The following is a 12,402-nucleotide window of genomic DNA, read 5'->3' as shown; positions in this document are numbered from 1 at the left end:
ACCTCTAGAGGGCAGCATTCTTTCTGTTATTTAGTTGAGCGCCAACTGTATTGTAGTTTTCGGCTAGTATTTTGGGTTGAGTTATGGAGGGTGACATTATCTTCTCTTAAGCCTTAACAACTTGTGTGTGCAGGCATGTGTGTGGCATGTGCCTGCGTGACCACGTCAAAGTCTCTTTCCAATATACTAATCCCGTTGAGCCGTTATCCGCCCGGCCACCTCAGCGTGACGTTGATCAGTGACCAGCGTGTGCCTCTGTCCCCCAGCTGCTGACGTCCAGCGGCGACGGCACCTGTGCCCTGTGGGACGTGGAGAGCGGCCAGCTGCTGCAGAGCTTCCACGGCCACACGGCGGACGTCCTCTCGCTGAACCTCGCCCCCTCCGAGACCGGCAACACCTTTGTCTCAGGGGTGCGTGACCCCCCCCCCCCCCCTCCCTGTTCCGGGCATGATACCGTGTGATCGTGCCGGTAACTGTGACGCTTTGTGTGTCCTTCGTGTTTAATGATTAGCTTCTGTGTGTGTGTGTGTGTGTGTGTGTGTGTGTGTGTGTGTGTGTGTGTGTGTGTGTGTGTGTGTGTGTGTGTGTGTGTGCGTGTGTGTGTGTGCGTGTGTGTCTGTGTGTCTGTGTGTGTGTGTGTGTGTATTTGTGTGTGTGTGTGTGTGTGTATGTTGACATCAGGGCTGCGACAAGAAGGCCAACGTGTGGGACATGCGCTCCGGGCAAAACGTCCAGTCCTTCGAGACCCACGATTCAGATATCAACTGTGTGAAGTGAGTACCGTGTGCGAGTGTCTCAGCACATATATCACCCTCATGTATCACTCTCTCCGTTCCATCCCATCTTTCTTTGTGAATTCACCACAAATGAAATGGGATTACCAAATAGACCCTTCAACTTGAACTATGCACGTCTTCTCATTAAGCAGCCTCTAGTGGCCTGAGTTGTAACTACAGTTATTGCTTTATCATTCCGAAAGTAACATGAATGTCTAAGATGTCTGAGAATTTCTGATGAACTGATTGTATTGTCTTGTAGGCGGGCTCCTTCTATTCATTTAGCATTTTTTTGTCTCAACAGGAAATTCCTGAAATGGGAGGGCATGTGACTTTGATAATACTAATACGCTAATATATGGACTAAGCTCTTCAGAATTAGATTACATCCTTCCGGATGTTGATTGAGTCAGGCCAAAGTGTGTGTTTAGCAGCCTGTTTGCTGGCTTTGTTAAGAGGGAGGGAAGAATCCGCACGTGATGCTATGTTGTGATGAGGCGCTGCCGCCATGTCACCCTACATTTGTTTGTGTTCAGGTACTACCCCACCGGAGATGCCTTCGCCTCGGCCTCCGACGACGGCACTGTGAGTCAGCTGCTCCTCCTCACGGTGTTTTTCATCTGGTTGATCTCCCAGCGATGATGTGTCATTAGGTTCCCAAAAGTCCACAGATAATAACCCCCTTGTGTGTTGCTCGGATCCCCTTGCCTTCCAGCAGTATGGATTTTTGCTGAGGTGGACACAAACATCCGAAAGGTCATTCGGGTATCTCCCGTATGGGCCTGCAGGGGTCAGCGATTACAGTGTAATCTGCAGCCATGTGTTTTTTGTTGATCTGTTGTGAAATCCTTTGTCTGTGTTGAGACTCGAGGTCAAATTCCATCTTGCTGAATAATGCAACAAGGTGAAATGTTCCAGGTCATGTTTTTTTGTTTTTATTTGTCTAAGCGTGAGGTTAGTTCTACACGTCACACATTAACAGGTCTGGACAAATCCACGGACATATGACTCATGTCTCACCATAATCATTGCTTGGAAATTGTAGGCCAGCTAAAGGTCCCCAAGGGTTACTCTGCCTGTCATCCGAGGTGATGCTAAGCGGTGCTTGGTCGTGTCTGACGCTGCGCTGGTCTTTGTGACCCCCAGTGCCGTCTGTACGACCTGCGGGCGGACCGCGAGGTGGCCGTGTATCAGAAGGACAGCATCATCTTCGGTGCTTCCAGTGTGGACTTCTCTCTCAGTGGTGGGTGACGGCAGCGCTCACACTGCAGGCCGCCGCCTTTGTCCTGTGGGTCTCCCACTGAACACAGCTTTCAGAATCACAAGTAGCTGCACGGGGGCTGTGATTATATACAACTAAAGTATTTTTGTGTGTCATAGTTGTACATTATATTAATATTATATAATAAATAAAAAAAATATTATATTATATTTTTCTCTCTGTTTCTCTCTCTCAGTCTTGCTCTCATTCTCTGTACCTCTGTCTCTCTCTCGCTCTCTGTTTCTCACTCTCTCTCTCGCTCTCTGTTTCTCACTCTGTCTCTCTCGCTCTCTGTTTCTCTTTCGCTCTGTTTCTCTGGTTCTCTCGCCCTCTGTCTCTCCCTTTCTCTCTCTCTCTGACTCTATGTCTCTCGCCCGTCTCCAGGCCGCTTGCTCTTCGCCGGCTACAACGACTACACCATCAACGTGTGGGACGTCCTGAAGGGGAACCGTATCTCCGTCCTGTTCGGCCACGAGAACCGCGTCAGCTGCGTCAAGGTGTCGCCGGACGGCACGTCCTTCGCCTCTGCGTCCTGGGACACCAGTCTGCGGGTGTGTGACCTTCGACCCCTGGTCCTCACCAGAACCATACCTTGGGGCGGGCCTGGTGCCCGAACCTGCTGTTGGAATGATGCATACACATACATGTAGATTTGTACATATTGTTTGTATATTTTGGGGTTGATATAATTGCATGTTTTACTGTATTACCAACTGTTTTATTTGATTGCCTTAACCTAGCAATTTTAAGTGCTTGTCACTTGTTTCTATGAACATCCTTACTGTACCGACAGCGATATATTGTTGTTTTCTCTTTCTTCTGACGATTGTGCTATTGTAAGTCGTTTTGGATAAGTGACTTTTTTATGTTGGATCAGAGCAACGGGACAATTAATAATATTTTGCCTCCTTCTCAACCTCATCTTCAGATCTGGGCCTAGAATCGTGGCGTTTCCATGGTGACCCACGGAACCCGGATACACAGGGTACATACAGTAGGCACCGCCTGGAGAGCCAGTGGCGGCCAACGTCAAATGATGAATGCTGGTTCCCCATCTCACACACACACACACACACACACACACACACACACACACACACACACACACACACACACGGACAGAGTTGGACTCAAGTTGTATCGGTATATTCTAACAATGTATGATGAGCCCAAAAGTGTCCCATGGTAGATGGCGAGCAGGGTGTTAGGTTTGTATTGCTACACATCGCTTGACAACTTGACCACAGATGTATTGTATTGTATTAGAAACAATGGTTATAATATTGTATAAATAAAAGCCAACGTTAGACAAATAAACCCTAAATGACCTCTAGAATGGACTCCCAAAAGCTTATGCTGCATTATCCCGTGACACAATAGAACTACTATGGACTCACTGAATCCACGGTTTCTTAGTATTTACCCCAGAAGGTAGGGGACTGTTCAGACCAACAGTGTTAAAGCACAACCACCCCCCTGATTATGTCTTCCTACAACGTCCCCCCCCCCCACTGGGACGGACCCCAGTGGAGACCTGCCTGTCTGCTCTTCTGTTGTCACATGACTTTTACCTCAACTTGACTTGCCAAGCCATTTCCTTGTGTAACAATTAAAAAGAAAAACATTTAAAGGGATGATGACTTTGATTCCTGTGTGTGTGTCGGTGTGTGTGTGTTTCTGTGTGTGCGTGTGTGTGTGTGGGGGGGGGGGGGGGTGTTGGTGTGTGTGTGTGTGTGTGTGTGTGTGTGTGTGTGTGTGTGTGTGTGTGTCTGTCTGTCTGTCTGTCTGTCTGTCTGTCTGTCTGTCTGTCTGTCTGTCTGTCTGTCTGTCTGTCTGTCTGTCTGTCTGTCTGTCTGTCTGTCTGTCTGTCTGTCTGTCTTTCTGTGTGTGTGTGGGGTGGGGGGGTGGTGTGTGTGTGTGTGTGTCTTTCTGTGTGTTTGTGGGGGGGGGGGGGGGTTGGTGTGTGTGTGTGTGTAAAGGGGGTGATTCGATCAGAACCAGCTTGATCAGCGCATGGTTCAAACTGCTGATATTCTCATGACCTACAAAAGCCAACTTCAGGACTCTTTTTTTTCCAACGTCTCTTTAAATGATGTTATTATATTACCGATCGTGGTTATGTCTAGTTTCATACAGGATTTGCAGGGAAATGTTTGTGGGACATACTCTGTGGGACTCTGGATATAAATACAAAAGATCACACAAACAACAGATGACTAAAAACAATGCTATCATTCCACATTTCTTTAAAAAATAGAACCGGCGGATTTTTCCTGCTTCTTCCTGCTTGTTATTGCAAAATGGACCCAGGAAACGCGTGGAGTGTATTTGCATAACTGCGATCTGATTGGGCGACGGATCAGGCGCTGCCTGAAAAGTTGAACATTTCTCAACTTTTTGACGCAGGCCACGGAGCCGTCAGACAGACCCTACTCTTCCCGGGGGGCTTGGGCAAAAGACCATGGGTGTGTCGCATAGACGTCGTCATCGTCTTGCCGTCCTTCCCCGTTCTGTGATTGGTTCCCCATCTCAGGCGAAAATCGGATCCATGGAATCTAGGCTGCCTCGCAGTGCGAAAGGAAATCGCGCGCAAAGCTGGCTGGCTGAAATTTGAGAGGGGTTCTGGGAGTGTCAATGGTAAGATTTGTGTAACCAACGAGAGAGAGGTATATTATCAGTTAAGCATGACGAAGGAGAAGTGTATGGAAGTAAATATGTGCCATCGGATTTAGAAAATAAAAAGCCATTGAATTCTAAGCACTGAATATTTATGCATTGAAATAACGTATCTGGATTTGAATTTCAACGTAATCGACTTTTGGTGCGTTCGAGTATTCTCTGCGAACCGACTCGGATCTCGGATCTGACGCCACGCCCACACTTCAAGCGTTTTATTATTTCGCTCGGTCGTCGGAGGAAAATATGGACGCCACCCAGAAAGCTGTTTTCGCGGTAGCATTGGCAGAGGACCAGGCGATCCAATATAAGTAGGCTATAGGCCATAGTCAAGTCAAGTGTATTTATATAGCACATTTAAAACATGCAAAACTTGATTTGACGCGCCGCAAAACTCAGGCGTCAACGCGTTCGGGCAGCAAATGCATCTTTTGGTGTGAACGCAGGGTAAGGGGCGTGTTTGTGCGTGTCGCTAGGCAACGTCCTCGGACTCCGAGACGGATGGATATTAAAACGCACCATGAGTCCCCAATGGGGAAGTTGACGTTGATTACCATTGGGGACGTTGATTACGTTTAATTTTTTATCGTTGAATATTTGCCGAATAGGAGTTAAATTCAAATCCAGATACGTTATTTCAATGCATAAATATTCAGTGCTTAGAGTCCAATGGCTTTTTATTTTCATCCGTTAAATCCGATGGCACAGATTTACTTCCATAGAAGTGACTCAAACATTTTGTGGTTGAGAGGGTGTATCGGTTTCCAACATAGGTTTCTACAGGACAAAATATGTGTGGGGGTGGGGGAATCTAGAGCGGTTCTCCCCATGACGAAATATTCAGTTTCTATTGTCACACCAAATGGATATGTTCAACACAAGAACAAGGAAATTGAAATCTACTTGCAAAAGGCCTAGGCTACATTCATTTCCCATGATGGCAGCAATGTTCCACTTTCAGCTGGAATTCACCGGTACATCAAAACCACGTGTCTTCTTTAGATTTCAGTTCCCTTTATTTATTCACACAGTTCAGCAGCGGCATTCATTCAGAATCAGAGCCCACATAAAAGCTGCTTTTAGGGCGACTATCACCAGCCGAAAAATAGATGCGCTATAAATGGTTTTGTATATAGCAGTCAGGAACATGGGTTTGGGCATAGTTGTGGAAGTGATGGTGTTAGAAAAATAAGATGACGGGAATTAAAGTGCTGCACATCGACTGTACAAATGTAGATTAGTCATTACAAGAATTTTAATTCAGAAATCGAATATGCTAATAAAGTCTGAATTGTGAGATAAAATTCAGCATTCTGATAATAAAGTCAGAATACTTGGATAAAATCCGAATTCTGATAATTACATTATCAGAGGTTTGTTTTTATTTTTTTTAAGTAGTTCACTAGTCGTAGCGCGCAATAATTTGCAGTGTCAGAATTCTGAGAATTTAGTCAGCATTCAGATTTCTCATAATTCTCTGACACTGCATATTAAAGCGCTACTACTAGCGAACTACTTTCAGCCTGACTGGCGAGAACTACCTTAAATGTACCTTTAATGCTAGATTCGCATGAACGCTTCTTGTGAATTAGTTTGGTTCGCTTACATGGAGCCGGAAGAGGGAGATTCCTGGGGCTTGCCCGCAACGAATATTAAATAGTCCGTCGAGGCGGAGTCAGCCAACATTGTGTCGTGTGCCGTTGCGACGGTGTCCTTCCGCCCTTGTACGTGAAGAGATCAGTCAGATATCGCTGGGAGGGTGAGCTTTGTTTAACATTTTATTGAATTCCATACAACTATGCGTTTGTAACATTTTATACATCAAAACTAAAACTTGGTCTCCTCTTGTGTGCATCACTGCTGTGTAGAAGACAGCCCTAGGTTTGACGTTAGTAGGCTCTCCGCGGTGCTCCGCTGGGTTCTTTGTGCTCCGCTCTGATGACAGTAACCCCGGAACCCGGAGCCGACAGCTGCTGCCTGTTGGCCTCTTATGTCTTTTAGGTTTAGTTTACTGTTATAATATAGTGCTTTGGTCTTACTCGTAAGATCCAACCAGCGGGTATTCGTTGCCTAGTAATACTCTTGATGATACGGTTAGCTGCGGGCTAGCTGTATATAGCATAAGCTCACCGGTTAGCTGACGTTGAGCTCCGCGAACGGAGAATTGGATTTCCTTGTTCAGTTTGTACCCATAATAGTCGACATTTTTCAACCGGGTTTGCCTCCTTTGAGTAATCACTCGCATGTAATGATTGAGGTCAATTCTACCAGAACTGAGGGATTGGCAACACAGATTGGAGTGCTTGGAGATTGGCCTAACGTTACAGCTTGTTTTAAAACTATTAAAGAGCCAGTGAGCGAACCAGAAGGCACACACCGGATACTGTGTCTGTGTGTGTGTGTCCGGGAAGCCCCTGTGACGCGTGTTCGCTGCTCAGAAAGGGGTATTCACCATCCACTCTCACACACACCGTGGCGACAAGGGTCCCAAAAGCCTAACTTTCTCGCGGACACCGGAGTAAACCGCTGCCGAGACAGAGCTCCACACGTCCACACACACCGCGCCGCCGGTGCCCCCTGGACATGACTGCTTGAAAATGTAGCAAAAAGTACGCCAGCAGAGTGGAACATTGTGTTTTTGGAAGAATGTCTATTCAAAATTAAAAAATCTATTCTCTAAATTGGGGACTTATTTCAGTAAAAGTGATTAAAATGGGTCAGATCATATAAGACAATTGCCACGTTTAAATGTTTTATTTATTTTGGGTACATTGGCTCTTTAAGTGGTCCGTTTAACAAAGTTTAAGCTCATCCAACGACTTTAGTGATACCAATGGCTAAGTTCAAAGTGTTCAACTAAACACAATTTAGGGTTTGCCAGGATCTGTGGAAAAAACTAATTTGATGGTGTTCAATCGTCTTTCGTAGTTAATGTCTACATGTAAACAGTAACTAAGTCACAAACTCGAATGATGGCCAGTTGTCTAACCTGCATCAAAATGGCCATCTCTTCCAGAAACATGTCGTGTAGGCTGTGGAAAGAGACCCTGGCCCTGTCAGAGGACTACCTGTTGTCCTGCACTGCAAGCACAGGCACAGCCCCGCCGCCTCCCAGCGAGTCAGCCGCGGCCATGAGGGGACTGGCCCAGGACATGGAGCGGCAGCACTACGCTCGCTTCCAGGCTCTGGCCCAGAGCTTCCTGGCCCAGTGCGAGGCCGACGCATGCGCCGGCCTCCGCAAGGTGATGGAGGAGCTGGTGGGAGACGGACAGTTGAACTGGGGGAGGGTAGTTTCCCTCTTCACCTTTACCGGGGTGCTGGCCAGACAACTGCAGGAGAAGAAGGGGGTACAACTGGGGCAGGACCCCGGGACGGGCAGGGCACTGGGACAGGTTCCCGGCGGGAGCTGCAGGGGGCTGGCGGAGACGATAGCGGACTACCTAGGGGAGGAGAAGAGGGACTGGCTGCTGGAGAACGGGGGCTGGGTGAGTGTTGGTCATCATGGCTCCACTGCAATGCATGACATCTGCTTATCAACGACAAGCTATTGAACACAGTGTTGACCTGTTCCATTCAGGTCAGGTCACTGATTGAACTGGACGTGTCATAGTTGATAACATGTGTGTGCTGTGGGTTTTGTTTTTTAAATGCTTATCGAAACCAGATTAATGTAAAAAAAAAAAAAAAGTGGTAATTCTTTTATTTTTTTAATTTCCTACCACAGGGAATGCCACCTTTTACCATAAATGACAAATCAAACTGAATATGGGATTTGTATTATTAAATATGGCTTGCTTACAACTTGCCTGGGCATAGTTCAGCTTCCGTTTCCCTGTGTAGATGAACGCAAGTCTGTTCAGGCCCAGCTTCAGTTTCCCTGTGTCATTGAGCATGCACGTCTGCATACTAGCACGTTGCAGTCATACCTTTTTAATTCTTACTGCTGCTAGACAGACCTGTTTGTTTCCCCTACTGATTACATCAACCAACCGGAGAATGTATACTTCTGTAAGGCGTTGTTGAGGCCTCGGCAGAAATGAGGCTCCTCATGGAGTCATCTTTCTAGAATGCAAGGAAGAGGCCTAATAATATCAATGATTTGCTCTAAAAATAGTCCTATAGATATGAGACTCGTTTAAGATCAACACTTCGCTAGTTATCCATAGTTTAGGGCGATTTAGACCTTAAATATTACTCGTGGACTTAAATTTGATTGTTCTGAATAACTAGCCTAGGATTCCCTTACTATCCCTAAAGAGAACATTATGCCAATCCAGCCAAACATTGTCTGTGTGCCACACCACCCAGACATACCTAGAGCTGAATGCTCACTTTATGAATGGATTTGTCAATGGACACACACACACACACACACACACACACACACACACACACACACACACACACACACACACACACCCTCCTTTTCAACCGGCAGCTGGCTCCAACAGCCACCGCAGTAGCCCAGCCAGATGGACTTCGTAGCAACAAGTCAAAGCTTCTCTGCTAAAAGGGCTTCAGTGGCATTACCAGAAAAACAAGTGGCTGTACAGCAGGCACCTGGTCCAGAGAGCAGGTGTTCCTCATGTTGTGGTTGACGGGCCACCTGCAGCCATGACACATGACGGGGAAACAAGAAGAGATCATATGCATATCATTTACTGCATTTACATGTTCAGGTTTCCAGTTTTGAGTATGTGGGTGGGGGGTTTCCCACCTCATCCACAAGATGCAATCTAACCGATATAAATAATAACTCGCATATAATAATAACTTCATGATTCAGTCTCCGGCACCTGCCTGCTTTGGCTCTGAGCAGGCTTTTGTTGGGACTGTCTATTCAGGGCCGTTAAAGAGGGTAATATTGTCAGGTTTTTATGAGCTACCCACCTCCCTGTTGGCCGTCTCCTGTCTAACTTTGTTTCTTTTGTGTCTCTCGTAGGAAGGGTTTTGTAAGTTCTCCAGGATCGCCCGAGAGGTGAACCAAGAGTCTTCGATGAAGACGGCGCTGTTCGCGGCCGCCGGGGTGGGCATCGCAGGCCTGACGTTCCTTTTGGTGCGCTAGCCGGCGTTCCCGTCTGAAACCACATGGTAGAGTTCATATCACACAGTTAGGGAGACATGTCACCAATTTGTTCTTTGACATGCAGAGTTTGGGGTTCTGAGCCTAGTCCACTGACCTTGGGGCCTAAACCCCCACGTCAAGCTTCAGCGGCCTGGTGTCTTTAGCTCCTAATGATTGTAATAAAAGATCTCGATGCCTTCAGAAAGGATAGGGTAAACACTCGGTTTGCAGATCCCCTGACAAGTTAGTTTTTAAAGTGCGGGTTTCTGCAGGAGGTTGCTCTTAAAGTTTGTATTTTTGGCTGTGCAGCTACTGGGCTTTACATTTCAGTTTTCAGAAACATCACCAGTTTTGTCCTAATTTTGTGTTTGCTGCATTTTTTTCCCTTGTGGTTTAGACCCATTCAAGTGTACAACGTATAAATTAATATATTATATTTATATAAAATAAAACTTAACTGGCCGTTTTCGGATCTGACAGATTCCATTGTTTTCTAATTCGTAGTATATTGTGGACTCTTATCAAATCTGGGGTTTTGTTGGTTGCCACATTTTTCTTCCGAATATCTCCAGTGTGGACAAACAAGACGTTGGTGCTAAAATATACATTCTTTCTCGTAAAACCAGGGACCAATCTCCAATTGAAACCATGTAACCCAAATTCAGTGGCTTTGGAAAATCCTCTACAGCATTTCTGAAACATATTTTTTCATTCTTTTCTTTCTATTTATTTTTCACTCTGATTTATAATTTTCTTTTTTTAATAAAACAATAAAAAATTGATAAACAAATCAAAACCGAGTCGTGGTGAATAAAGAACCGACGCCGTCGGCGGGTAAGAGTCTACGCGGGCAGGTGCTGTTTCGTTTCAACTGCTGGTATGTTGACATCAATGCTACAATAATAAAGCAAGCCGTCCAACGTGGGCCTGTCGGGGCAGGCCTACAGCTCAGGGGACGCTCACAGGCTCGCAATCCTCCAGCAGCCTGCCTGGCTGCTTGTCAAGCCGAAACGCCTTCCTTTTTTTTTTACTTTTAATTTGTTATCTATTTATTAACCAGATGAGACTCGTCAAGAGTCAAATCTTTTTGCAAGAATCTCCTTGCAGCTATGGGGCATCAAACGGTGCATCAGGGTTACAGTCTACAGAGAATATTACAGGAAAGGACTGTCCTATACAAGCATACAGGATCTCTGCTTTCGGCATAAAACCTCTGCCCTTAACACATTTTGAGTGTTCAATGACTTTCCTGGGATGGGGACTTCCCTGGGACTTTGTTAGGGGGGATGTACTTCCTGATTTCACTATCAAATGTATAATCTCCCTGGTGTGTGTGTGTATATATTGTTTTTAGTGTGCAAAGGGAGTGCAATACAAATATCTAGATGTTAGGCCTCTAACATCAGCCTTGAGCAAACATTAGACAGAGACGACACAACAGCGCCCACTAGTGCTGTTGCTGAATTACTGGATTTCCTTAAACGACCAAAGACGACTTTAGCTTTCGGATGGTATTAGATGGTGGAGGGTGGACTATCCTATCCCAAGCCAAGTTGTTCTTGGGTCAAAGGTATATGGTTTTTAACCGGACACAACTTTTCTTACTAAGTGCTTGACAGAACAAGAGATGTAAGCCCCTAAAAATTGTTAGTGCTTGGCACTTGGTTATATGAACATCCTTACTGTACAGACAGTCACCCACTGTTTCTCTTTCTTCAGAAAAATGTACTAATTGTAAGTCACTTTGGATAAAAGCGTCTGCTAAATGGCCTAAATGTAAATATACCATATGGCTTAATGTAAGAAAACCGGGTTGGAGGCATGGAGTTATCTGTCATTTGCAATAGTTTGAAGAGCAATTTGACACATGTATATACATAGGCCTACTGGTATGCGGATATATGCAATACTTATTCAATGGATGCATGGGTCATTCTGTGTTTGTTTTCTAATCAGAGAAGTCGAAAGAGCCCAAATGTATACGTTGATATGCTTGCAGCTGTGGTTTTTCGGCAGTTATGGGTAAATAGAGCATTGACAAGAGACGGGAGACAAAACAGAGTGCTTCCCTAGGGAGTGGTTAAACAAGGTCCCACCTGGCTTGAATTATGTACACAACATCATTTTAAGTGTGAACCTTCATGTCCTTGGTCTGTACTCCTAGCCAAAATTTGCTCCCAAGTTTTATATTGAAATATTATGTATATTTATATTCCTGACAATGGGAGTTGAACTCCATTGACGCATTTATTGGCTAGACTACAGTCTACAATTTACTTTTGACAGTTTAAAGTAAAATGACAAGTTTTAAGACCATTTTGGCAAATGTATGGGTTAAACTTATTTGCATAACTTAAAACACGTTAAGAACTTTTTTAACCTCTCAATCAGTGGCGGCTGGTGAATTTTATTTTAGGGGGGGGGTCTGAAAGTTTGTAAACCAAACCCCTGTAGGGGGGTCTGGGGGCATCCTCCCCCCGAAGATATTTTTGTGATTTTCAGAAAATAATAAAGACAAAATAGAAAATTTCCGAATGGAGCCGGGGAACTGAGTTTTAACTTAATTTATTTGCCTTGTAGAATTCAGCAAGATTAAAAGTGCAAATACATCAATAATAATTGGG

At 45.3% G+C, this 12,402-nt stretch overlaps 2 protein-coding genes across 4 annotated transcripts in view; both read left to right on the top strand.

Moving 5' to 3' along the window:
* Positions 1-3,671, top strand: part of gnb5b (guanine nucleotide binding protein (G protein), beta 5b) — a 21,708-nt gene extending 18,037 nt beyond the window's left edge. Inside the window, exons 8-13 of the mRNA XM_030376886.1 lie at positions 267-410; positions 682-773; positions 1,313-1,361; positions 1,923-2,019; positions 2,422-2,588; positions 2,966-3,671. Of these exons, the coding sequence (XP_030232746.1) occupies positions 267-410; positions 682-773; positions 1,313-1,361; positions 1,923-2,019; positions 2,422-2,588; positions 2,966-2,977 (561 nt within the window). The 3' untranslated portion in view covers positions 2,978-3,671. The remainder of the gene's footprint in view (positions 1-266; positions 411-681; positions 774-1,312; positions 1,362-1,922; positions 2,020-2,421; positions 2,589-2,965) is intronic.
* Positions 3,672-4,652: 981 nt separating this feature from the next.
* Positions 4,653-10,574, top strand: bcl2l10 (BCL2 like 10). Of its 3 annotated transcripts, none has more exons than XM_030376885.1 (3): positions 4,653-4,674; positions 7,730-8,198; positions 9,656-10,574. In XM_030376885.1, the coding sequence occupies exons 2-3, from the start codon at positions 7,734-7,736 to the stop codon at positions 9,776-9,778; spliced, it is 588 nt and encodes a 195-aa protein (XP_030232745.1). In that variant the 5' UTR covers positions 4,653-4,674; positions 7,730-7,733; the 3' UTR covers positions 9,779-10,574. The 3 variants fall into 3 exon arrangements, with proteins under 3 accessions (XP_030232745.1, XP_030232743.1, XP_030232744.1); XM_030376883.1 differs by lacking the exon at positions 4,653-4,674 and adding an exon at positions 6,212-6,472; XM_030376884.1 differs by lacking the exon at positions 4,653-4,674 and adding an exon at positions 6,492-7,322.
* The last annotated feature ends 1,828 nt before the right edge of the window (positions 10,575-12,402 follow it).

The sequence above is a fragment of the Gadus morhua genome, chromosome 14, assembly GCF_902167405.1.
Source record: "Gadus morhua chromosome 14, gadMor3.0, whole genome shotgun sequence".
Taxonomy (NCBI): domain Eukaryota; kingdom Metazoa; phylum Chordata; class Actinopteri; order Gadiformes; family Gadidae; genus Gadus; species Gadus morhua.
This window is presented reverse-complemented; position numbering and strand designations above follow the sequence as displayed.

Excerpts from the sequence above, each read along its gene's own strand:
- bcl2l10 (XM_030376885.1), top strand. The coding sequence starts at position 7,734 with ATGTCGTGTAGGCTGTGGAAAGAGACCCTGGCCCTGTCAGAGGACTAC. Across the intron at positions 8,199-9,655 it reads TGCTGGAGAACGGGGGCTGG|GAAGGGTTTTGTAAGTTCTC; the intron begins GTGAGTGTTGGT and ends TGTCTCTCGTAG.